Consider the following 27,170-nt stretch of genomic DNA (forward strand, 5'->3'; position numbering starts at 1 on the left):
TTAGCATAAACACTACACAATCTTGTACTTGAAATGGTTAAATTACATAATATATAGAATATACAAAATTATCAGATCTTTGTATATTTAATTTGCAAATTTGACAGTAAAGTTGAATCATGTTTTGTGTGCAGGTTATAAGGATTTGAGTAATCTAGTTACAAAATTGTCATTTATTGATAACATATCATCACATTATGATTTCACTTAGCAGAAAAGACTAGCTAGTATAATGTGTTTCCAGAGTGCCACAGATGTTATTCAACTGAGCCTGTGTGATGTCACCTTCCTGTGTGTGTCCTTATTCACTGCTGCTGCTGTGCCGGTGGTCAGGAGTCTTCACGTTGAGCTCTGCCTCAACCCCATCAAGCCATCTGTGGTGGTGAGTAATAATTACTACACTGCACTGGTAAACTGAGAGCAATAGTAAACTAGGATGTGGAATGTAATTTGTCACAGTCACTTGAGATGCAGTAAGTACTGGAGTATACACACACACACACACACACACACACACACACACACACTGCAGGAGCACATTAAGGAATCCAGCAACGAAGCATTGTGACGCTGTGGGCACTGACCAGTTGCAAGCAAGCTACAGGAGAGCATATTGCTGCTGACTTCTTTGTGCAGCTTAAAAGCTTCTCCAAGGAGATAGATGTCTTCAGTAAGGCACTTTGTCCTTGTAAATTAACATGTGCAAGACACAGTCTGCCCCAGCAACAGCATCATGCATCTGTTACTATGTATGATTAAAGTATGTATGAAACATCTGTCAAAGTATGACCCAATTGATCAATCAGTAATGATTATGAAGTGGTGTATGAGACACTGTTACAACAACTAACTGCAATCTATTAGAAAGCATTAAAAATACTACAACTAACTGCAATCTATTAGAAAGCATTAAAAATACAAGTAAATATTTCCAATTAATGTCATGATTCCAAGATTATGAACGATGAATAAAACCTTACTGATTTAATTTTCCCTTTTACAGTTCCATTGGGATTCACTGAGGAATTTCTTCACAAGATACAGAGACACAGTCATGAAGCATGAGTGCCTCAAAAACTTGTGTTCCACTTTTGACATGGAACTTCCTCAACAAATATCACTTCTTGGTGCCAAGGAGGGTGGAATCCGCCTTCTGTCACTTAGCCTCAACCAGGACACCTGTAATGTGACAACTGATATTGCTTCATGTTCAAATGGAAAAACTTCCTATCTTAAATGGCTCTTGGCCTATTTAGGGTTACAACAAGTAAGCAATGATGTCCCATACCTGCTCAGGGAAGGAGAAAAGCTGAGTGTTCATCAACTGAATAAGAATATTATTTTATGGAGTTATAAAGAACTCATAAAAGCCTTGCAAACTAAGGGTATTACTGAAATCATCAGAGACATACTTCCAGTGGAGGAGGAAACTCATTTGGGCCTGAGACTAGTCCCTGTTGCCTGTATATTTGTAGTGATGTGTGTGAAAGAGGGAAATTTTGAGAATGATGCTGTTATGATTGTGTATGAAGCAAATTTACTGGACATTATCTTGCAGTGTCATAATCTGATATGCCAGGCATTTGACACTCAAAGCAATGGTGACAACAAAATCTCTGATAGCCATTGTTCTAAGAGAAGCTTGTCAAGTAAAAGATGGGTACCAGACCTTGACTATTTATCTCATGTACACCACAAAATCCTTTCCTACCTGTCTGCCTCCTCCTCCTCAATCCTTGACAAGATTCCAAAGAACACACTGTTGAAATGTGACCCTGAAATAAAGGCAACTATATATAGCAGGTTAGCTAGTAAAAAAAAAAAAAGGTGCTGATAAGTATCAAAACAAAAAGCATTCTGATTTAATAATGTTGACTACATTTTATAGTATCAGTTTTTTGTGCCAAACAAAAAATTATATACACACAAAAAATTATATACACATACACTTCTGTGATAGAGAGGCATTGCATTGTTGTGATTTAAGAGTTTTTTTTTTACCAAAAAAATGAATAGTACAACTTCTATTGCCTTTAAAATTAGAGTTTATTTTATAATAATGAAAGTTTATTTTATAATAATGAATAATATATATACAGCTATTGCTCCATCTTTTGCGGGAGGGTGGTATGCTCTTTATACAGTGAGGTTTTCAAATTTAGGATGAATGTTATGTAAGAAACAAATTCAAACTTATGAACAAACTTCAGATGATTGTTATGTAAGAAACAAATTCAAACTTATGAACATTTAAAATTCAGGATTTTAAGTTATGTGCAGTTGGCCACACTCCTGCAAGGTCCACTTAGCGTTGCCAATGCTGGCTGAGTTAGTAACTCCGAAATGCTAGTAGTGAGCTTCACTTGACCCATTCATTGATGGTAGGGAGACTTCTGTTACCTCCCTCAATGCCCCCCACCAATGTATGTGTTGAGCAAAGGTCCACTACTAGAGTTAATATCTCGGCCAACAATGGCAACTGTATGTAATTTATACATTACAGTAGAAAAGTAGTTTTCATTGAATGGCTTTAAATTTTGATGTGTGCTTGTTATTTTGATATTCCAGAAATATGAAGATATTTGTAATAATTTTGTATAGATAAATACCGGAGCCTGTACAAGTTTGTGCTGTAATTTTTGAAAAATATACTGTAGGAGTTTGTAATTACTGTGTAATTCTAACTGCCTTTAATGTTTATGTTTGTTAGTTTACTACTAATAAGGAGTTTATAGAATACAGAAAAAATAAGGTTGATTCAGTGAGTAGGTGAGTTTGGTGCAGACAAGTGGGTGCTTGGATGGGATACAGAGAGACAGTGTGATGCAGCGGTGAACCCAAAACCCAGACAAACATAGCTGCCATTCATCAAAGCAGAGGAGCAAGTGCACCATAGCACTTGGCGACCACATGCTCGCTGTCCTTTGTTGAGTGTTCAGCTGGGATAATACAGTGTGCAATAGCTGTTAACTATCCCTGAACTTTCTTAATGTAAATCCGTCCTCCTCCATTCACTGCCCACATGAGTGTCCTACTCTTGTCTACTGGAGACTGAACCAGGATGCACACTGGTGATAATTATTGGCCTTGCATTGATCTTTTACTTAAGCTATGTAAATATTAATGAAAATTAATGAAAATGTTTTTGCCGAATCTACTATGAATTTGATACACCAGTACATATGTTGAAAATTACACATGACAATTCTCTTATACATATAAAAGAAAAATTGTTTGAATATTAAATGTAAAAAAAAAAAAAATAAGAAATTAAAGTAGAAGAATCCTTGACAAGCAAACTACAGTGCATGTCAGTAAACATGTATGCTTAAGAGTGCCTGGTATCAGTGACTGTCACCCATCATCCCATGAGGTATTTGGGCTTTGAATGTAGTATGCACAGGGAATATTCCTGGGAGTGCAGAAGGGCAAGCAGCAAATGAGAGAATTCCATGCACATTCGTCAACTGCTAACACGCCACAAATTGATTTAATAACAGATTCACATATAATGAATTCCACTATGATGCCAGTGTATTGATGTACAGACAGAGAGAGAGAGAGAGAGAGAGAGAGAGAGAATTTTTTGTACTAAATCAATATGTTAGCGGGAAAAGTATGTGGCCAAGCCAACACTAGAAGCAAGCAGGTGTCCTTGACCTTCCCTCTAAGGAGAGATGTGTTATGGGACTGTCAGGCCACAACCATGGAGAAAGGAAACTGTTTGAAGCTACATTATATTTTAATCCTGCTTGCACAACCATCTGAGCATTAATATTCTTTGACAACTGAAGCTTTAATGGGCGAGGAAATATAATCGGTAATCACATAAATGCCCTAGGGAGTGCTTTGTTACTCGCCTGGTTCTTTATTGTCCTATTACAGTAAATGACACACAACCCATGGCATTTCCTCCCAGAGACGTATTGCCAGCTATTATTAACCACATTATCGCGGAAACAAAGCGTGCATGTTTACACTAATTTCTGCAGTGCACTGTTATAATCCTACAGAGCGATTCCACTCGACACTTCAAACATGACTATATATTACTTTTTTTAAATTTTATTTTATTTAACAACAACAAACAGCGCGGTGCAGTGGTGCAACATGAAAGGCTGTGTGTATTTCGTCAGGTGCGTAGGCCGAGGACTTGTTGCCGCTACGAGACTCGCCGCCCGAAGCTGTAATGTGAACTTTGTAACTGGAACGTTGTTTCATCCAAGTGTGTACATACAAGTTTAATCCACGCTGACACTTCTGGGAAAAATTACATAACATCGAATGAAAAACCAACGAGAAATGAGAAACGTTTGCAGTAATGATAATTAGCAACCTAATAAAAAAAACACAATGATCTATCTGTCGCTTGTTCCTGAAAACTCTAAGGGAATGATTGTGATAGTGTTCAGCAAGGCAGCAGCAGACCACATTACTTACAGAAGGGAGACTGGGAACCCATGGATAGAACAACCTCGATTGTTAAATACTCCATGATCAGACTCTCATTGTCTTCTTATCGCCCACAACAGCTTCAGAACAGAATATACGTCCAGAGGGAACAGAATGGGGGACACGCGCTTCAAGAATCCCTTGCCAATCCAAGATGGATTGGCAAGGTAGTCAATCCATCTTGTGACGCTGGATGGCACAGGTGAAGAACAAACGCCGCTAAAACCCTTGTCACTTCAAAAAGTTGTGTCAAGCAAGGCAACAAGTCACCGGTCGTGTTAGCCAATTAAGCGGTGGAGCATTTTAATCACTGTTACTGGTTGTCGCTTCGGTCACAAGGTTTGACAAACTTTCAGTGGTGATGGCATAAATACATAACGAACACACGGCCAGAGAGAGAGAGGAGAGAGAGAGAGAGGAGAGAGAGAGAGAGAGAGGAGAGAGAGAGAGAGAGAGAGAGAGAGAGAGAGAGATTTTCTCTCATTTCTAGTCAGGCTTTGGCCAATACTCACAATTATCCGTTGTTCAGGCAGATAACCCTTACTAAGCGGGGAAGAGGAACTTAATGAACCTTTTCAACTGCGTTCCTCCACCAACTTTTGGCTGCCATGATGCCCACCAGCCTAACCAGCGACAAGCGGGGCTAAGAAACCCTAGCCAGCGAAGAATACACTAAGCACTGACATCAACACGTAGCAAGAAAGTTCATTGTCCCATACGACAGACACAAAGCAATCTCCGCTCTGGAGTGTCACTGATTGGGTAAAGCGAAGGCACCATTGCCTTAGGATGAAGATGAGGAGGACGCGTAGCAAGGGGAGCTATTCTTTTTACTAGGTAACAGTGCTTGTGGTGATGGTACAACTGAGAATATGAGTGGTGGTGATGACGCGAGGTGTACAGTGCTTGTGGTGATGGTACAACTGAGAATATGAGTGGTGGTGATGACGCGAGGTGTACAGTGCTTGTGGTGATGGTACAACTGAGAATATGAGTGGTGGTGATGACGCGAGGTGCACGAATAAGAGAGCGGTAGTGCGGAGAGGCCACGGTCCCCTCATTAATAAGGGGCGTCCAAAGTTTACAGAGGGAGAGGGCGAAACATGATAACTACTTGCTGCTATTGGTGGCTGGCTGCATGGCTGACTGATTCTCTCTCTCTCTCTCTCTCCATCAAGCACAAACTCGTAATCTCCACTGAACAACCCCTACAGATGACTGCAAAGTGTACACATTCACTAACCATGAGGGGCCGGCGGGAGGTGGGGAGCCAGGCAGCCGGGAAAGTAAGTTGATGACACTCCCCTGACGTCTTGATTTATACTGGAGGCTGTCCCGTGCGAGGTGAAGTTCCATGCTGCCCACAACATAGGGATCTCACGTGTCACAGGCAGAAAAATGCTGTAGGAGACTCAAATTTCCTCCAGACGAGAGCACTGTGCCGCTGGTGAATCGCTCTTGAAGTCTGGGACGTAATTGGTTTGAAATGCTTTAGTTGTGCCTCATACTCTGAGTTCTGGGTCTTCAGTGTAGTTCGAACTAGTCATCTGAAATAAATGTAAGTGTGTAAAGATTTACTGAACGGTTCGCAGAAGTGGTTTTGATACATAATGATAAATAAGCTACCATATTTGCGTCTAACAGTACCCGAACATTGCAGAAACTCAAGACTATAGGTGTTTAAGCATATCATATTACTGTTTCACTTGTTCGACTCCAATGAGGAACGCCGGAGAAAGGTGATGAGAAGCAAAACCTGGCAGCCCTTTAGTTGAGGGGCTCACCACCAGGAGCAGCACGTGTCGCCAGATTCCAAGCGTTAGCCACCATTTATGCCCAGTAATTCCTCACTGCAACGCCACATTACAACCACAGACGCGATTTCTACCTAAAATCGCAATTGTCTGACTAAACAATCGCTGGATGAATAAACTTTGTTCATAATGTTCATAGAAGCAAAAAAAAAAAAAGAAAACGTGCGTGTGTGTGTGTATATTACAGGACGTTATGTAATTTTTACGGTATTGATGTGTATCTTCCCATGTACTCTCTCTCTCTCTCTCTCTCTCTCTCTCTCTCTCTCTCTCTCTCTCTCTCTCTCTCTCGTGTAGTGCTGAAGCGTTTCGTGATTAATTTGCTGCTTCATTACGATTCCTACATCATTTGTGCTCGGGAGACATTGCTTATGCGGCTCCGTTATTGTGTGAAGAGAATGGTGCTGTGTGTGGACAGAACAGTAAACATGACTGGACAGTTGACGGAGGCTGGCTGTGTCTGTCTGTCTGTCTGTCTGTCTGTGAACCATAATCTGACACACTTCAGCGCTGCACCTCCTTTTCTTTCAAAATGCTAAACTTGGAGTTACACGGGTTTTGAGGATGTTTTTATGGTTCTACTAATATATTGACAAGGCTTCTACATTATTTACAGGAGAAACACTCTTGAGAACCTGATCAATAATCTCTGTGGCCTTTAAAAATAGTCGTGGTGAGAGCAAAACGTTTCAGAATACGAGCCTGTCTGTCTCTCACCAGTAAGAAAGATATGGTGCAGAGTATTGGGGAAAGGACGGGATGGCGAAATGGATGCTTAAATTAACAAAGTGCCTAAACTATCTGTTGTGGTTACCCTAGAAAAAAAAGTTAACTGAGTCAGACGACAATTATAATGGTTGAAACAAACGTATCATAATCTATCAGTTGCATAATGATTTTACGTAATATCCCTTCCATACCTCACGCCCCTCCACACCTCACTCCTTTACTAAGACAAAGGAATATCGAAGCTGGGACGCCCTCGAGTTAGTGTAGTACTTCCACCACCATCACCACCACCACCACCACCACCACCGCCGCCTACGCCAACAAAATCACACCTCCTGAAAGAACGCAAGCATCATCACTCTTCTCACCTCTTCAACCCTCCATTGAACGGCCTTGAAAGATGGATAAAAAATAGTTAGTTGAAAGTCTCTACCTTCTTAGATATATATATATATATATATATATATATATATATATATATATATATATATATATATATATATATATATATATATATATATATATATATATATTATACTCGTATATATATATATTATATATATATATATATATATATATATATATATATATAGAGAGAGAGAGAGAGAGAGAGAGAGAGAGAGAGAGAGGAGAGAGAGAGAGAGAGAGAGAGAGAGAGAGAGAGAGAGAGAAGAGAGAGAGAGAGAGAGAGAGAGAGTCCTCCAAGGCTCAGGATTCGGCCTCTCTCGGGCATTGAAGACACGGAGGATTTGCATCTAATTAATGAGTTGGGCGGGCGGTGCGCGACACAAGCGAGGCAGAGGCGGTGCTTGTCTGACCGGAACAAAACATCACTAGACTTTTTGCATTCACTAATCAATTACCTATGAGCGCTCAAAGGATGACTCTTACCAGGAAATTACACGAGAGAGAGAGAGAGAGAGAGAGAGAGAGAGAAGGAGAGAGAGAGAGAGAGAGAGAGAGAGAGAGGAGAGAGAGAGAGAGAGAGAGAGAGAGAGAGAGAGTGTGTGTGTGTGTGTGTGTGTCGGGAACTAGGTCAATCAGCTTTCTAAAAGGGATGGAGGTATTTTCCGCTTAATTAGAACAACACTATCATAATTACCAACCTGCCACAATTTACGCAAAAATGTACTCTGGCTTTTTAGAAACCTGCTGGTAAAAAGGGACATTTTTTTTTTCTGTTGCTTCTGATAATTATTCCGAGGAATGCGAGTAACTATTTCTTTATTAATCTGTTTATGCATGTATTTATTTGTGCGTGCTCTATATAGATAGTTATCATTCTGTATCTTCACGTTACGCATGTGCTTCCCATTACGAGTACTTGCACCGTTCTCTGCGTGTGCTTAAGTGCTCACGAAATTACATGTAGAGCCAAAGTAGTAGAACACGACGAAGAGAGAGCAGCACAAGCCAAGTTGTCACAATTAATTCAACACGCCAGCACACAACACCAAACTCAACGTATCACCGCGAAACAGAAGCGAAGATCAATGCAGGTATGTACGATGCATCCATATTCCTGAGTCCCAGACATTCATACATTCACCTCATTACATGATTAATATTTATACTGGTGAGACGGAGGGTGCGAGGATGGTGGATGAGGAATGAACTGGATCATGGTATAACAGGCATAAGTAAGGGAACTGTACGTGAAGCATACATACTTTGTTTCTCAAGTGATAGTCGAGACACGAGAGAAATGGTGGTTCTGTTTCATCCCGTGTTTTCTCCACTTACTTACACAACACACACACACACACACACACACACACAGGGAATCTTAGTCTTAATCACTACATAGTTATCATTTCCGTCTGTAAAAAGTAAAACATAAATAAATAGATGAAAAACGTAATGCTCTTCCGTCGCGAGGATCATCATACTGTGTTCATGATCCTAGTTGGTAGTGCCGAGGGACGGATGCCTTAACACTTCACTGGTCTGGAAGAGGAATCATAAGGTGATATGGTAGGTGAACTCAACCACATGTACTGTATGTATCCATTACGAGCAAACCATAAAGGAGTCTGTACCTAATATATAAAATTAATTATACTCTATTCACTACCGGGTTACCGTAGACATGGCAAACAGTCTCACCTCACGTTCCACCTGACTGCGTGGATGGAGGTATGATGGGGGGGAAGGACAGGTTATGTGTAACACTTTATCTAATTAATTCATCTACACATAAGCACCACAGTCATCACGCCAGTGGAAGACGCACGGCAAGACATACACACACACGGGTAGAGTAAAGGTATATACATGTTTGACTTGTTTCCTAAAGACCGATAACGATAACAAAGAAAACGAAGACAACCTGGACGACGTGGCGGCGGGAGGGTGACGCCGCGAGGAAGATGAATGGCGGCTGGACCTGACACAACTTTAATCAACTTTAGCACCACCAACACCTCCTTCCTTCTCCCCCCTCTGCCACGTACCTCCCCTGCCCTGCCTACCTCCCTACTCCACACCTATCCCTGTTTAACCAATTGTTCCTCAGTTCCTTGCCATCTGCCTACCTGCTCATTAATTTCTTTTCCCCATCTGCACCTAATAATACCTTTCCTACCTTGCATATCCTCTGGCAGCCATCTACCCAGCACTTCCCCAACCCTGCCAACCCCCTTGCCTACTACACACCACCTTTTCTTACCCTTCCTGCTTCATAGTTCTCCTCTTCTGTATATCCTCTGCTCGCCCCCTGCCTTCCCTGCCATTCCCTGCTGCCGCACCTCTAAAGTCAATGGATAGACAGTTCAAGACAAGGAGCAATTTTAACAATGACCTCTGGCCGTAAAGTTGCATGAAGATGAAAGGAAAATAAGAAATAAAAACCAGGTACCTATATTACAGCTAGTGCCTTAATTGAACCCTGAATTGTTAAAGTGTGCAATGAAATTACTTTGGGCCGCTTACTGCTGGCGCGAAAAAAAAAAAAAAAAAAAAAAACAGACGCGCGAAATTATTATGCAAACGTTGCCAAACTATGTCGGAATATTTTCATTTGCGAGTCTGGGGCACAAATAAGTGATTTCATAATTAGCTTCCTCTCGCGCACTTTTTTTTTTTTTTTTTTTTTTTTACACTCGCCGCTCGCCCATGCTGACTGCAAATTGAAATCAAGATTATCTAATAATTTGAGGACACCCACCCACACCCACCTACACCTACACACATACATACACACCCACACACACACACCCACACACACACACACACACACACACACACTGGCCACAAGGAATAACTAAAACACTGGACAACTTAGTCAGGACCATATTAAAATAGTTTAGAACTTACAAAATACAACACACACACGAACACACACAAACACACACATACTCAGCAAGAAACAAAGCAACACTTCAGTTTCAAGACAAAAAAGGAAAATCAAGGTCTTGTTTTGTTCTTTACACTTTAGGTCTCGTTATCAGCGATCCAGAAATGGTAAGGTCTTTGGGGAACCCTTCTCTCTCTCCCCTTGAAGTAGATGAGGCGCGCTTCCTTCACACGCACTAATGTTTCCGAGGGTTTGGTGGATCTGCAGTGATTCAAGTTACGTTCTCTTCAGCTTGAGAAAAAAATGAGAGAGCATTTGTTGAGCGTCTTAATTTATGCAGTGGGTAAAATATATCTTTCTTAATGCCCTCTGAGTACTAGTTTTATATGTAAATACCTGCGTACATTAATCTTATTCACGGCAGCTTTAAATTTATCCCCTCTCTCTATATATATTTCATTCTCCCTATCTCCTCCTCCTTTTACTACTTTCTCAGTTTGTCTCATTTCTTTTTTTTTCTCTATATATATTTTCTCTTCATCATTTCTTTTGTTGGCACGTTTTTTATTACCTTTGTTCTTCCTGCGATACTTTCTCCCATCTTTTCTCTCTTTTCTTCCTTTGTTCTCGATTTTTACTACCATTATTTTCTTTTCTTTGTTACTCTCCATCCCTTTTTTCTCCTAGCTCATCCTACTTTTCATTTCTCCCTTTCCTTATTTTCTTTATATCGTCCTTTTTTTGTTATTTATTGCATTTTTCATCTTTCCTCTTTCTCTTCCTCCTCCTTGTTGGTCTTTAAACATTTTTCTTCATTTCTTCTCTTCATCTTTCTTTCTTTATTTTCAGTCTATTTTTTTTTATTGTTGCCTTATTCATCTTCGTTACTTCCTATTTCATACCCCACCCATCTTCCTCCTATCACCCACTCCTTTTTCTTGCTCTCTTCTTTCTCCTCGTCTTCCTTTCTGTTATCTTTTCTTTATAGTATATCTTTCTTGTTTTTTTTTTTCGTTTACTTTCTTACCAACTTGTTCCCTTTCTTATCCTCGTTTCCTTCCTCCTGTTATTCCCCATTCCTCCTCCTCCTCCTTCTCCTTCCCCTCCTCCTCCTCCTGGCCCTCCTGGCCAAGAGGGGACGGCACTAAAAGATGGACAAGCATGATTTTAATGTGTGTGTGTGTGTGTGTGTGATCCATCTACGGTCGTTTGCTGGTCACCCAGCCAGCCGTTCCCCTACGGAAAGAGCTCAGAGCTCATTGTGACCGATTTTCGGGTAGGGCTCACACCACACACCTGGACAGCAAGGTCACAACCCCTCGGGTTACATCACGTACCTACTTGGTACTAGGTGAACAGGGGCTACACATTAAGAGGCTCACCCATTTGCCTCGACGTGCCAGGGATTCGAACCCGGGCCTTCTTGGTTGTGAGCCGAGGGTGCTAACCACTACACTACGCGGTGTGTGTCTGTGAGAGAGAGAGAGAGAGAGAGAGAGAGAGAGAGAGAGAGAGAGAGAGAGAGAGAGAGAGAATTTGGCCGTACCTACCTACACACACACACACACACACACCATTACTCCTTTCTCACCTTCTCCCACATGTTCTAAAGCTTCTTCGTTAAAACTTTGTCTCCCACGAGGATAAGCTTAGAGTGACGCCCTTCCCTTCCTCGCTGCCGCCCCTTCCTCCCTCGCTGATGCCGTCTGCTCCTGTTGCAACGGGCCCCAACGCAACTAATGATCAATGTTCCTGAACTTCTTTATCTCGATGCAAGGGTTGGAGTTTTTGCATTCACTTCCTTCCTTCCTTCCTTCCCTCCCTCCTCCCTTCCTTCCTTCCCTACCTCTTACTGCTGTGATGCACGTGCCAGGGAAAGGTTTTTACAAGGAGGGAAAAAGAATAGGGAAGGTGAAAAAGAATAGGGGAAAGTACTAAGAAACAGAAGAAAAGATAAAAGAAGTAAATTAAGGTAGGGAAAGAGAAGGAAAAAATGGGAAATATAGGAGAATGAAAGGACAGGGAAAGGAAAAAGTAGGCAAAATAAAAAGGTGAATAAGATGAAAACTTTCTCTCTCTCTCTCTCTCTCTCTCTCTCTCTCTCTCTCTCTCTCTCTCTCTCTCTCTCTCTCTCTCTCTCTCTCTCTCAGCCGTGAAAAGTATTGCCCTAAGATCAGTTTCCCTTTAAAGTTGTAAATCTTAGTTAGCCTCCCTTCCGTCATCTCTCTCTCTCTCTCTCTCTCTCTCTCTCTCTCTCTCTCTCTCTCTCTCTCTCTCTCTCTCTCTCTCTCTCTCTTTCTGAGAAATCCGCAAGTAAATAAATAATGGCTTGATTTCTTTCTTCATTATCCCTTAATTTTGTTGTTGTTGTTGTTGTTGTTGTTGTTTCATTTCAGTAATTTTGTTATTAAGCAATCTCGTACGACTTATTTCCTTATTTGATTTGAAGAATTCTCTCTCTCTCTCTCTCTCTCTCTCTCTCTCTCTCTCTCTCTCTCTCTCTCTCTCTCTCTCTCTCTCTCTCTCTCGGGTTATATTCCAAGTTCATATTATTTAATGACGAAATAAGAAGGCAAGAAATTGTGTGTCGGAGGAACATTCTCATTTCCTCCCGCGTCTTCCTTTTCATTCTTCTTCCGTCTCTTTGTCTTTCAATTCTTTTCTTCTTTTCCTTTTTCCTCCTCCTCTTATTTCTTCTCCTACTCGCCTTCGACATTTTATTTATCTTAACCTCCAACTTTTTCTATTTTCTCCTCTTTTTTGAAATATTTGATCTCGTCTTCTTAAACTGAAAAGGTATTATTTTCCCATTATAATAGTCAATATATTATTTTTATTCATTCATTTATTTACTTATAAATCTCTAGTTCTGTCTCTTTTAATTTCTGCAACTACTTTTCTTTCTCCTCTCGTTTTTGAAAGTTGTATCTTATCTTCTCATGTTGAAAGGATGCATTTTTATCATAATAATCCGTGCACTACATAATAATCCGTGCATTATTTTATATTTTCTATACTTATATTTTCACTTATTCTTTGATCCAGTTATTTTTGTTCTTTAATTTATTCACTTTAAATCATAAGTTATATATCTTTTTCATACATGTAACTCTTCTCCCTTCTCCGCCTTCTTCTCCTCCTGCTTCTCTTACTTCGCGTCCTTCTCTTTCCTTCTCTCTACCTGTCTGTTTAGCATCATCATTTGCGAACATTCAGTACTCTTCTCCCTTCTCTGCCTCCTTCTCCTCCTGCTCCTCGTACTTTGTGTTTTCTACTTCCTTCTCTCTGTCTGTTTAGCATCATCATTTGCGAATATTCAGTAAGTCAAATAATCATAACCCAACCTCGTTAATGAATGAAAGTAAAACTCTTCACCTTTTCACGGTTAAAAGATCTTGTTTTCCAAATTCACCAACAGTGTTTCGTGTTCGCCTCCTTCCTTCTCTCCCTCTCCAATTTTCTCGTCACTCTACAAAGAACAACAATCAAGGGGAGGAATCTTAACAATCACCCACACACGTCTTGTTGAGCTTGTCAAAATTTCCCAAAACTAAACGAACGTGGAAATGAAGTTTGGCGGCGAAAGCTGTTATTTTTTATTTATTTATTTTTTACTCACTCCCCTTGAGTCTTACTCTTCGTTCATCTGGACTTTGGTTATGAGCGTGTGTGTGTGTGTGTGTGTGTGTGTGTGTGTGTGTGTGTGTGTGTGTGTGTGTGTGTGTGTGTGTGTGTGTGAGGAAAGGAAGAGAGAAGAGTGAAAGGGTACGAGATGAGAAGAAGGGAGCCTAAAGTGGATAAAGAATGTGGACAAGTTAGAAAGGGGAGAAACTGAAGAAGAAGAAGAAAAAGAAAAAGATGATGATGATGAAGAAGGAAAGAAGAGAAGAAAAATAAGAAGACGAACACAGGAATAGATATGTAAGAATAACAAGGACACTCGTTAGATATGAAAGAAAAATGAAAAAAAAACAACAAGAAAGAACAAGAAAAAGAAAGGACACAAAGCGAAGAAAAACAAGTGAGAAAAACAAGCAACACAGCAACATCACCATCACCACAGCCGCCGCCGCCACCAGCACCACCACTACTACCACCACCACCACTACCACTACCACCACAACCGACAACACAGAAAACAGACGCATACAGAAACAGAGACAAAGAATTTAATATAAAAAAAAAGATTAACAGAAGACGAAAAAGAAGAAAGAGAAGAAGTAAGAAAAAGAAGGAGAAAAAGACTTCGACGACGAGTGTGGCGAAGGAAGTTTCTATTCAGTCGGCAACCACTTAAAATCTTCCTAATTGGTCGGGGAGCAAGCAAGGTCCTTTCTTACGCCTCACAAAACTTGTAAAACTCCACCAGGTAATTAAGAAGCATGTATCTTTCCTGCGTGAAGTTGGCGGCTGGCAGGGGGAGAATGGGCAGAGAGAGAGAGAGAGAGAGAGAGAGAGAGAGAGAGAGAGAGAGAGAGAGAGAGAGAGAGAGAGAGAGAGAGAGAGAGAGAGAGAGAGAGAGACTGTGGTAGGAGTGAGGAGTACAAAGGAAGGAGAAGGAAAAAAGAGATAAGGGAGGACTGAAAGACATGGAGAAGGAGGAGGAGGAGGAGGAGGAGGAGGAGGAGGAGGAGGAGGAGGAGGAGGAGGAGGAGGAGGAGGAGGAGGAGGAGGAGGAGGTGGTGGTGGTGGTTGCTAATTACGGTTTGATTTTCAGTTTCAGACTTCCCAGTCATTAATAGTTGTAAACACACACACACACAAACACAGAGAGAAGCGTGTTTTTCCCATACTCCTGTGACTCCTTCCGTGAAAGGCAACCGGTCTTATCATGGAAACAATTCCCTCTACACATAGGAGACACCATTCACATTTTTGGGGTTTATTTATTTTTTTTTAGTGGTAATTCTGGTTTTCCTTCACATCTGAGTCTGGAAACACACGGGGGTTTAATGTACAGGCAGGGACGGAGGCAGGAAAAACGTCCGTCTCGCCCTGTTTTTTTTTTTTTTTTTACGTACAGCACTTCACTTTGAAACACTCGAGAAGAAAGACGTCTAGACTGGACTGCACTATATATATTCTGGACTGCCATATACTTCAACTAACACACCGAACATTGATGGAGAGAGACTGGAATGGAAGGACGTCCCGGGTCTCGGTACCATGATGACGTCACTGATGACGTCACACCATTTTACGTTCGTTAATCCATTTTGAAATCGACCCCTCGAAAAAACGGAGCTAGACTGAAATGCCTTATATATTCTGACTTGATAAATACTTTAATAATTATCTGAAATATAAAAACATTTCCAGCCTGAATAATAATAAAGAAAAATTCAAGAAACGATCTGTAAATTTTACGAACGGGGCCACAAAAACCTCATAATATCGAGATGGAAAACACAGCCAGACTAGATTATATTACATATTCTGAATGCAAAAAAATCTGAACTTTCCGGATAAATAAAGAAAACACGAATTCCTCGTCGTATAAAGAAAATAATTTCTCTGAAGTAGCAACGGTCTTATTTTAAATTTGAAAATACGAATAGTTACACTAGATTTTATTAAATATCATTGGTTGGGATACGTATCTTATATTTTTTTTGTCTTCAATCAAGCACCAAAACAATCCTAGGCTTACTAATAAAAGAAATGTAAATTTATAAAATGACGAAAGTGTTATTATCACGAGAAACAAAAACACATCAAAATGAAATCTTGTTACATATTTTAACTTGCTTTACTTTTCTATCAATAAATTAAATATCAAAACAATGCAAACTTCACTAATAGAAATAAAAAAAACTTGCTACAGAGCCGAAGTAGAATTTTTCCACCAATCCTCCGTACCTCTTTCTCCTCTTATGTCCCACTCACGCTCCTCCTCTCTCCCCACTTTCATCTCCTCCACCTACTCCTACACAGCGAACCTTTAAATCACCTGGTAATAACTGCGAAACCCTCATAATTACGCTAAATATGTGACGGGGAATTCTTACCTTAGCGGCTTCGGGACGGGGCAGGGGTCGGAGGGGCTTGGCAGGGCTCGGCGATGCTGGTTAGGTCGGGGCGCCAAGGATACCATGGTGTGGTGCTGTGGTGTGGTGTTGAGTACTATCGTATGGTGTGTGATGGTGGTGGTAGTGGTGGTGGTGTGTGGTGTATCTGGTGGTGGTGGTGGTGGTGTGTGGTGGTACCTGGTGGTGGTGTGGTTTGATGGTGCCGTGTGGTGTGGGTATGGTATGATGTGGTGTGGTGTCGGGCTGTGGTGTTAACACTACTCTTCCACAAGTTTAACTGGCCTGTGTATGTGTGTGTGTCTGTGTCGCTGAGGAGAGACGAATCACAGAGCTGTATAATTGGGGTTTAACTACCACTTGGTGTGTGCGCGTGTGTGTGTGTGTGTGTGTGTGTGTGTGTGTGTGTGATACTTTATTGTTTTAAAATTTAATGTTTTTTTTTTTTTCAATAATAAAAATAAAAGGATACGATGTTTATGTTCCTGAATACGTCCACGTAAATAATCAGTATTTTATTTATCTTTACTATTCCTCCTCCGATGAATAAACAGTAAGATTCTTTTAGTGATCTTATTATGTGACATCAGAAATAATAAATATAACTACACTGACACACGAGTAGGAGGAGGAGGAGGAGGAGGAGGAGGAGGAGGAGGAGATAATGATGGACATGATAAATTATAAGAAAACATTATAAAAGGTGTTAAAGCGGAGAACGAAAATAAGAGGAATGAGACAAATGAAAAATACATTACTCTCTCTCTCTCTCTCTCTCTCTCTCTCTCTCTCTCTCTCTCTATCTCTCTCTCATCATTATCACTCGTCATTACCAAACAACATATTCCCTTTCTAGTTCAAAGCCTTGTCTTCCTCTGCTTTGCTCCTGACCGCTGCACGCTAACAGGACAAAAAGTAATTGGTTGTGGCGTGGTAACCTGGGCAATTATGAACAATATATCCATTACTTGTTGATTTAAAGGGGGATTTATATATAATCAGAAAGGGAGGGGATAAGTCGAGTCATTAAGGGTTAGTTAAAGCCTGAAAAAAAGAAAAAAAAACATATAGGTGACATGAATACCTCTCTAAAAAGAAGAAAAAAGTCCTCTCGATTCTCTCTATGCTGTTAGCTGCCAGCCTGGCCTGAGTGGACGCAAATAATCTAGATGAAGCTACAAAGAGTAATTAATGCTCCTCTGCTCCTCTCCTTCTTCTCTTCCTCCTTCCGTTGCTGTTGAAGGGGATAAATAATAATAATAATAATAATAATAATAATAATAATAATAATAATAATAATAATAATAATAATAATAATAATAACCTATTCACGTTGGAGTCTCAAGGTTAATATAGAGATAAAATATTTATTTGTAGTAAGATTATGGTAATATTATAAAAAAAAAAAAAAAAACACTGATAAAATAAAAAGGTATAAGTGTTTTTCAAGCGAGTGTTAGATTCTTATACACCTGATTTATCATTACGATTTTCTCACTACACCTGGAATAGATTGCAAGCTTCCTAAATCATTTCAGCAATCTTGAGGAGGTCGGGGTGCGGGGCAGGAAAAGTTGGGTCTAAAAGAATTAGAGGAAGTTTTCAATGTTGGCACGAAATTCAAGATTACGGACAGAATATTTAACATCTTGAGTTCCATTTCTGCTCTGGCACTGCAACCAACGAAATCTTTGGTGCATTTGGGTTATATATATGTTCAATTCTGTATAGGAGCCACTGTGTAAAACCTCCGTAAGTTCCACCAAATGGTGTTATTTTTGGTCACCAGCGCCAACCCAACGCGTGGCCGCGCTCGTGACGATTTGTAGTGTTCTTTGCCATTCACAGCCCAGACAGAACAAAACGATAACGCTCCGCTTCTGTAAAACACTCATCAAAGTAAAATTCTTGAGTTTGTTTTGACATTCACCATAAGCTGTCGATAGTTATCTACGCTCCCTCCACTTGGTTCCTCCCACCACCACCACCACCACGTCCCGCAAGTAGGTCGCGTGCACCGGAAGCCTCAAGCCTGAAATGGGTCTTGCAAAAAACGCCGCGCCTTACACTCGTTGTTTAGCGGCGGAGTTTAAATGGAGTGGCGGCGGAGGGTCAGTGGGTCACGCGGGGATATGCCTCAGGTGGCAGCGGTAAATCACGGGTCATAGATCTGACCCGCGCGACGTGGGAACGGCCAAGATGGGTCAAGGCTGAGATGTGGAGTCACAAACTTTTAATCGAGTTTTAAAAGTTAATTTCGGCGTGTTGGCAACTTGTTTTTAGCGTGATATATAGATTTAGAGCCGCGATACCAGTGATACAGGCGAGTAACGATATTTCCACTTATTTTTATTACTTGGCAATATCAATGCAGATACGAGTGTGTTTTACCCGATCCGAAATAGCCCGTTTAGTTTATGGTGTTGTGGAATGTGCAGCAGACCATTTGTCTCGCTGGCCTTGGGTAAAAAGAAAACAAATACTCCAGACTCGCCAGCCGGGAACTTCATGTGGACAGCACATCCCGCCGCGCCAGACGCGGCACAGAGGCACAGGGCGTCCCAGAGTTATTGCTTCCCTGACTAACCTAATACCGTGGTGGCACCTCGTGGAAAGATTCTGCTGCCACCTGAACAAGGAAACATCTGTTTCAAGCCGTTACTTATTAAATTTCTAATATTTATTATTCTCATTTCTCTTATGATGTTGTACGTGGCTGTCAAACACTCAAAGACTAATTTAGTCTTTAAAAAAATTATATATATATATATATATATATATATATATATATATATATATATATATATATATATATATATATATATATATATATATATATATATATATATATATATATATATATATATATATATATATATATATATATATATATATATATATCTGGATATTTCCTCACATTCCAAAGTCTTTGTTATTACCAAAAGTGTTACTTCGCAGGACAACACACTGAAATGTCTAATGTTTCACGGAGAAAAATTCTCACGGTAGCTAAAGAGAACATGCGAGGTCAGGAAGTATTTCTAAAAATCTTATTTTAATGCGAAAAGAACAAGAGTCACTTCACTACACTCTCCTCTGTAGTTGGGGAAGGCAAGGGCAAGGAAGGCAAAGTTAGGAAAATAGCTGAGGAGGAAGGGAGTAATTCTAGTAATTATGACGATCGATCTGCTTAACAAGATCTCAAGCAATTCGCGAACAAGTCCATTTGGGTGAAAACTGAGCGCTGGGGAACCACGAGGCACCATGAGCCGATTACACTGAGCAGCAGAACGACGTGTGTGTGTGTGTGTGTGTACTCTAAGTAACAAGCAGCTCTTCGTTAATGTCAGTATTCACGATTCATTGGCTTTGATGCATCGCAAGACATTTGCGAACTGTAAGCAGAGAGAACAAGACTCACAACAATATTTTCCTTGCTTCATTGATCACGTGACGCAGCGATGTTTAGTGAGAGACTAACACCTCATTAAGTATCTCTGCATAAACCAAATTCATTAACACGGGCAAGAACGAAGCTCTGGAGCAAAGTACACTCGATTGTTGACAAAGAGTGTTGGGTTGGGTGTCTTCCCTTCCATCAGTCATACCGCTTAAGACAAGAACAAACAGACCAAGTCACCTAAAGTAAGGAAGACACACAAGCTGTTGAAATCTTAAGCGAGACAGAATAATATACACGAGCTATATAATAGATAAACAGGCGAGGAGGCAACTTCGGCTTGTAAATCAGAAACAGATGGTAACTGGGATGAATAATGATTAAGTTGAATCCTCTAAACATGCCTAAGCAAAGATAAGCATAGAATACATCACGAGGTATCAGCTAAATACTTTGCTATGGTATTCTGCCTGCCATCTGAATATCTAGAGCGGTACTGTCAGAATACTCATCCGCCACTGGTGGGCGGTGGAAATATAGCAATCATTGACTAGTGAAGACCCCAATCACATTCATAAACTAATGCTCGAGGGAATTTTGGCTTCGTTTCGGCAATTTTTATTAGCAACTCTTCGTCTAATTTAAGTTCGTACTCCTATTTTAGCATGGAGAGCAAACGTGATTCTGCTACGAGGGTGATCTGCTACTCTTGAAACACATGCCTGATTAAGTTAACATACTGATCACATCTCCAGAATGGCACTGAATATGATGAATAATAGCATCAGGCATCAGAGCCCTTGTAACTCTGAGCCCCAAACCCTCTGAAAGCTTCCACTCCAGGAATGTAGCATATAATCCTGTGTGAACAAGGTTGGCGGGAGATCTGCTTGTTACTTCATCATCAAATAGTTTATCACAGGGATGTTGCAATTCCTTTCAAAGAAATATTCAGTACTCCATAGAGTGTCTAATTGATTTCTAAGATCTTCACGGTTACGACACCTTCTACACGTACTTGCGCGAAAATAAACTAATGAAAATTCCCGATTTTCAAGCAGTACCCAGTCAGTCAGAAATTAATAAAAAATCAATAACTAAAGTGAATGAAAAACCAGAGATGATCTTAACCCCTTCTGTAATCTTAATGTAATTCTATGGTGACATTCAGAGTAAATGTAAACTGAAGATGTGGTACTGAAGGGGGTTGAAAAAAATTCCATTCTTAAAAAAGTTCCTTTGCTACGTAAAAATATCAGTGAGTCAGTACCTGTAATTGGAAGCTTTTGATGTGTTCGGTAGCTGGTTAACAACAGCGCCAGAACACTATCACTTTTAAATCCGTTGTACCACAGTCGACCTGTAGTGACACGAAGTTATCAGAGAAACGCTCACCTTCTAGGCTTGATGAACTCTAGGTGAATTACAGACAAACGAGAACCCAGTTTCAAAAGCACGTACAAAGATCGAAACTCAGTCGCCTCGGTAAATGGTTTGTATCACTGAACTGTTCATGCAACGAGTCAGTAAATTACCTCAAGAGAGTCGAAGCTTCGTGTTTTGCATATAGAACGAGACCACAAACAATCAAGGTATGGGAGAGGAACACGACGCCTGAGACTCCATTCTGCTTATTAGATTGTCTGGAAGAATCAACAATGTGTATAGAAACATCAAAGCAACAACCATGGAGCTCGTTACTGAAGGAACCCAATCAGTCTATCAAGAATAGCAAGGGATGGAAATTTTTTTACGTATATATATACATAAAAAAAAACAAAAAAAAAAAAAAACATGCATAAAAAAAAAAAAAAATGAAGATACAAGTCCCAGAAGAAAACTATTCAATAACAGCACTCAAAATCAGAAGTGTCTTGCATGCAGGCCGAGAAAGACCCAACAGGAGACACAAAGCACCGAACACTCCACCCTTACATATGTCTCCCCTTCATCCCGCCTCCCTGCACATCCTCACACTGATGATCAAGCTTATTAGTGTCGGGATTAATCTAATGACTCTCCCATGTACTATTTTTAGCTTATCTGGCTTGTCGGGACACCGAGGAGCAGCAAGGTGCCTTATTAATTAATGCCGCTGATTTATGAGCTCTGTGTAGTTTTCTTGTCCTTAAAGGCGAGCGAGCCCATCACTCCTTGCCTCTCTAATAACAAAGTTTGCCGCCCATGTAATTGGGTTTGGGTATTTTAATGCTTGTTAATTTTCTTTTTCATCGTGTTCATTCCTGGTGCCCGCAGCAAACTTTCTCTCTCTCTCTCTCCCTTATCTTCGTTTACTGGGATGGTTTATGTTTGTTTGTTTACTTTTCTGTTTACAGCAAGAGAAAGACCTTCTCGGAAATTAATCACTATACAAATATTTTTCGTTTCTCCAATACATAATACCAGAGTTAAGTAAGGCAACTGAAAATTTCTACTTCATACGTATTCTTGAAAGCCTCTTCATCCCCTTTAAAGGAAAATTCAGACGTTATTACACACATATATTTTGTCGTAGTCCCACCGTGTTACTGTACACTTGTTGACACGTGAGCACAGCGAGGCCAGCGAATCAATGGGCGGCGAGAGGGTCAAGTTACATCACCCACCATCCTTGGAATGTGAAGGGTGGTGGCCAAAGGGCCAAAGGGCCAAAGTCAATGGCATCCACACGTGTCCCTAATGTTACAAATGAAAGACATGTGTCAGGCGGAGGATGAGGAACGCCAGGCTGAGACGGGACCTCTTGTCAGGCAGAGTCAAAGTTAATCTAAGTTAGTCCGAGTTTGTCTAACTTTGTTCGAGTTATTCAGTGAGTCTTTTACTTGGTGTTTTAATCAGCGATGTTGTTTTCGGTTGACGCACGTACCTAGAAAGTTGGGATCCAGTACCTGCGGGAATGTGCTTCCAGTTATTACTTTTTATTAATCTCAAGAAAGTTTAATCCAATTATCTCTCTCTCTTCGAACTTTACAGGAATGTTTTGGACTAATCTACATGGATCTAATTTACAAGGCTGGAGGAAAAAAGAGTCTAGCTGCAAGTAGATAATTATTACCAACACGTACTCGTTCTGCCCACCAGCCGCCGCACACTTTCATGTTATTTTGGAAAGCTTCAGTGGACGCGAGTTTAATGTTTTGCCCCGCTGTCCTGGAAAATAAACGGTAGTACAGTATTCCCTTAGCTGGACAGAATATTGGGGACTCTCTCTCTCTTTCTCTGCCACTTTTTCTTCTTTCAGTACTTTTACTTTTCTCTTCCTTTTTCATCCATTTCCCTCTCTCTCCCATTCCTCAATTTTTTTTTTCTTACTTTTTCTCTTCGTTTATTCTTCTCTGCATCTTTCATTTTTCCTTTCTCCTCCCTTATCTTCCTAGTCAACCACCTGTTCTATACTCTCTCTCTCTCTCTCTCTCTCTCTCTCTCTCTCTCTCTCTCTCTCTCTCTCTCTCTCTGTGTGTGTGTGTGTGTGTGTGTGTGTGTGTGTGTGTGTGTGTGTGTGTGTGTGTGTGTGTGTGTGTGTGTGTGTGTACCCTATTACATTCACGGCATTGGCAATTTATATTCATTTCAACCATACAGAAAAAAAAAAAGAAAAAAAAACATCAAAAACAACCCAATTTCTTCGTTAAGTACACCTACAAGTACACCCATCCGTTTTCTTTGACTACCATACAACTAACCTTGATCTTTTTCCTCTTTAAAAATTTCGCTCGCCGTTCCCTTCACGCCCCAAAAGGGTAAGGTAATATAAAAACAGCAGGAGGGAGGAAGGGAGGGACGCGTGAATCAGTGCTTGCCAATGAGAAAATAAGAAAGTATGGCATTAAAACCCAAGCAGGAATTAGGTTGTCTAGAATAAGGAGAGTGAAAATGGAGTCCTCAGCAGGTGATGTGGAATACAGTTAAGTTAAAAAAGGAAGGAAGGAAGGAAGGAAGGAAGGAAGGAAGGAAGGAAGGAAGGAAGGAAGGAAGGAAGGAAGGAAGGAAAGAGAGGGAGAGACAGAGAAAGAGGGTAAAGGGGAAAACGAAACAGGATAAAAGAATGAAATGAGGTTAAGAATAAAAATATAGCTAATGGAAAATGAGAAAACTTGCAAGGAATGAAATGAGCAGAGATGGAAAATAAAAGATATAAATAAATGAGTGATAAGATAAAATAACAACGTAAAAAAAAACGAAACTACAGAATATAAATGGATAGAAAAAAAATAACAAAAAAGAAAACATAAATGAGACGAAAATTAAGAAACATAAAACGAAATGAAAAAATTACAAGAAAAAATAAAGAAAGGCAGAAAACACAGGAAATAGGAAGCAGTTTAAAACAAAGCGAGAAAGAGATTAAAGAAGAAAACGAGGATGAAAAAAGGGAGAAAGTCAAATAGAGGCTTAAAAAGAGGAAACACAACAACAGAAGACTCGCGATAAAAAAAAGACGAGAGAGAGAGAGAGAGAGAGAGAGAGAGAGAGAGAGAGAGAGAGAGAGAGAGAGAGAGAGAGAGAGAGAGAGAGAAAGAGAGAGAGTAAAGGCCACCTCCAGTAAAGCACCTTCTTCGTTATTGGCACTTACTCTCCAACTCTCCCTCCCTCTCCCTCCCTTTCCCATCTCCCTCGTACCCAGACTTCCTCTCTTCCCTCCTCTCACCTCCTCTTCCCCCTTCCTTCCTTTACATTCCCTTACTCCACCTTCCTTCACTTCTTAATCCCCCTTCCCTTGCTTCCCACTCCATCTCTCTCCCCTTCCATCACTTCTCCCGCCCCACTAAACCGATACTTGGAAAGGTTCAATAGACCTTAACGTATTCCCTCTTCTTCCTCTTTCTCCCCTTCTCCTCCTCTCCTTCCCCTTCCCCTTCCCCTTCTTTCCTTTCTTGATGGGTGTGTTGATGTGGGTTATGATGGAGCTAGTATGATGGTGATGGTGGTGGTGGTGTTAATAATAATAATGATAATAATGATGATAATGATGATGGTGTGATGAAGATAATAATAATAATAATACAATGATTATGATATTACTACTACTACTACTACTACTAACAACAGCAACGACAGCAACAACAACAACAATTCTCTCTCTCTCTCTCTCTCTCTCTCTCTCTCTCTCTCTCTCTCTCTCTCTCTCTCTCTCTCTGTCTCTGTCTCAAGGGACACGTGCACCCCATTGTGATCGTAAACTCGATAAGCATATAAGAAGCTACACACTCAAGAACAACTATTCTCAAACAAACACTAGTGCAAGTTGGTTTATTTCCCTTCCTTTCTCTTCCTTATGCTTATTCTCTCTTTCCCTTCCTTCCTACCTCATCCTCGTTTCTCTCCTTATTCCCCTTTGCATCCTTTTCTTTCTAATCGCCTTTGTTTTCCTCGTTTTTATTGTTTTTTTTTCTTAAATATATTACTTTTTCTTTTTTTCGTTAAGTCCATCACCTTCCTTTCCTTTCTTATTCATATTATGTCTTCCATTCCTTTCCCTTCTCTTACTTTTCTCAGTCTTCATCTTCATATATCTCCTTTCAATTCTTTACATTCCTCATTTCTCCTTTTTCTTTTCTTCATCCCTCATTACTTGTATATTTCGCTCCCATTTCTCAGCCTCCTCTCTTCTGCACTCCACATTCCTTCACAACCTCACCCCATCCATGCATCTTTCCTTCCTTCCTTCCCTCCTTCCTTTCTTTCTTCTTTACCTCCTTTTCCTCCCATCCTTCGCATTCCTTCACAACCTCACCCCATCCATACCTCCTTCCTTCCTTCCTTCCTTCCTTCCTTCCTTCCTTGCCTCTGTTTGATCAATAAGGTCCCGTCAGGAAAGAGGAAGAAAAAAGGCTTTCATTTTTAAAAACCAGGAGTGCTGTCGTTTATATGAAATATTTCCCCGCTACCTTTTTCTTTTTTTAACCTGTTTTTCGGAAGGAAGGAGAAGGTCACGTGTTATAAATGACATCAATTATGGGCGTATGGGGGTTTCGCTTGCACCTCTCTCTCTCTCTCTCTCTCTTTCTCTCTCTCTCTCTCTCTCTCCCTTGCTTAGTATCATGTGTCTCTCTGCCTTCACACTTTCCCTTCACCTCCCTACTATTCATCTTCTCTTCATTTCCTCTCTCTCTCTCTCTCTCTCTCTCTCTCTCTCTCTCTCTCTCTCTCTCTCTCTCTTACCACTACCGTCACCACCACCTACTACTACTACTACTACCACTACTGCCGCTGCTACTACTACCAGTACTATTCCTTCCTACACCACCACTACAACACCACCACCACCACCACCAAGAACAACAACATTAACCAAACCCACAACACTACATACGTAGAATTTATATAAAAATCCTACAAGAACAAAACAAACACCGTCTTTTTTTTATTTTTTTTTTATTTATCGAATTCTCAAGGCGGAGCAAAAGCGACATGGAAGAAACGAGGGAAAAAAAGAAAAAAAAACACGCATTTCTAAACAGGAGAGCAAATCCACTTCCAAGCGATGTTTTCTTGCTTTTCTTCTTACATGAATCACAATACTCATTCCAGAGAGAGAGAGAGAGAGAGAGAGAGAGAGAGAGAGAGAGAGAGAGAGAGAGAGAGAGAGAGAGAGAGAGAGAGAGAGGTGGGAGATACAAAACAAAGAACAGTGTGTTGAAGGAAAAAGTTAGGGGTCGGAGAAGGAAAAATAGGAAGGATGGAAAGAAGAATGAACGAAAGTAGAAAGTAAGAAATGTAAAAATGTGAGGGGGGCGGAAATAGGAAGGAAAAGAAAATAAGGAAAAGAAAAATATTGGAAAAGTCTTAGAGAGAGAGAGAGAGAGAGAGAGAGAGAGAGAGAGAGAGAGAGAGAGAGAGAGAGAGAGAGAGAGAGAGAGAGAGAGAGAGAGAGAGAGAATGGAATAAAAAAATAGGAGAAAGCAAGGAAATTAAGGAAAATGTGAAGAAAATATTAAAAAAAGGAGATGTGTGTGAGAGAGAGAGAGAGAGAGAGAGAGAGAGAGAGAGAGAGAGAGAGAGAGAGAGAGAGAGAGAGAGAGAGAGAGAGAGAGGAATGATACTGCAACTTCACGTCTTGTCCACACTCCCTTAAACTCTCATCCCTCCTCTCCCTGTCCCGCTCCCCCTCCCTTGTAAGTCATCTGGCCAAGTTATAACGAGCAAGGGCAGAGGGAGACGGAGGGAGGATGGCGGGGGTGGGAGGTAAGGGAGGGAAGGGAAAGATCAGGGAGACAAAGAGAAAGGGAGAGAGGGAGTGGTGGTTTTTTTGGTGGTAAACATTAGGGTAAAACACACCGTGAATTAAGGTCCTCCTGTCGTCCCCTCTCCCTTCTCCCTCGCCCCTAAAAAGTGTGGCAACCGTGTGCTAACAACCAAAATTTTTGCCATTATTCTTTCGGTGAGTTTTGGTGTTTTTGTGTTTTTTTCTTTCTCTCTCTTTTTTTTTTTTTTTTTTTAGAGGGGTGACTCTC

General features: G+C 40.6%; 1 protein-coding gene and 1 long non-coding RNA gene across 9 annotated transcripts in view; one reads left to right on the plus strand and one right to left on the minus strand.

Moving 5' to 3' along the window:
• LOC135093343 (uncharacterized) overlaps positions 1-2,667 on the plus strand; it is a 162,007-nt gene extending 159,340 nt beyond the window's left edge. For all 7 annotated transcript variants that reach the window (XM_063992549.1, XM_063992550.1, XM_063992551.1 and 4 more), the window contains 2 exons: positions 245-382; positions 1,004-2,667. In XM_063992549.1, the coding sequence (XP_063848619.1) occupies positions 245-382; positions 1,004-1,834 (969 nt within the window). In that variant the 3' untranslated portion in view covers positions 1,835-2,667. The remainder of the gene's footprint in view (positions 1-244; positions 383-1,003) is intronic.
• Positions 75-21,126, minus strand: LOC135093344 (uncharacterized). 2 transcript variants are annotated; one of them, XR_010263317.1, is made up of 6 exons: positions 20,987-21,099; positions 16,299-16,627; positions 5,696-5,999; positions 1,712-1,775; positions 981-1,179; positions 75-374 (listed from the first exon to the last, which is right to left on the minus strand). It is a non-coding gene; the product is annotated as an uncharacterized LOC135093344 (long non-coding RNA). The 2 variants fall into 2 exon arrangements; XR_010263316.1 differs by lacking the exon at positions 16,299-16,627 and having other exon boundaries at positions 20,987-21,126.
• Positions 21,127-27,170: the final 6,044 nt, after the last annotated feature.

This window comes from Scylla paramamosain, chromosome 42 (genome assembly GCF_035594125.1).
Source record: "Scylla paramamosain isolate STU-SP2022 chromosome 42, ASM3559412v1, whole genome shotgun sequence".
Taxonomy (NCBI): domain Eukaryota; kingdom Metazoa; phylum Arthropoda; class Malacostraca; order Decapoda; family Portunidae; genus Scylla; species Scylla paramamosain.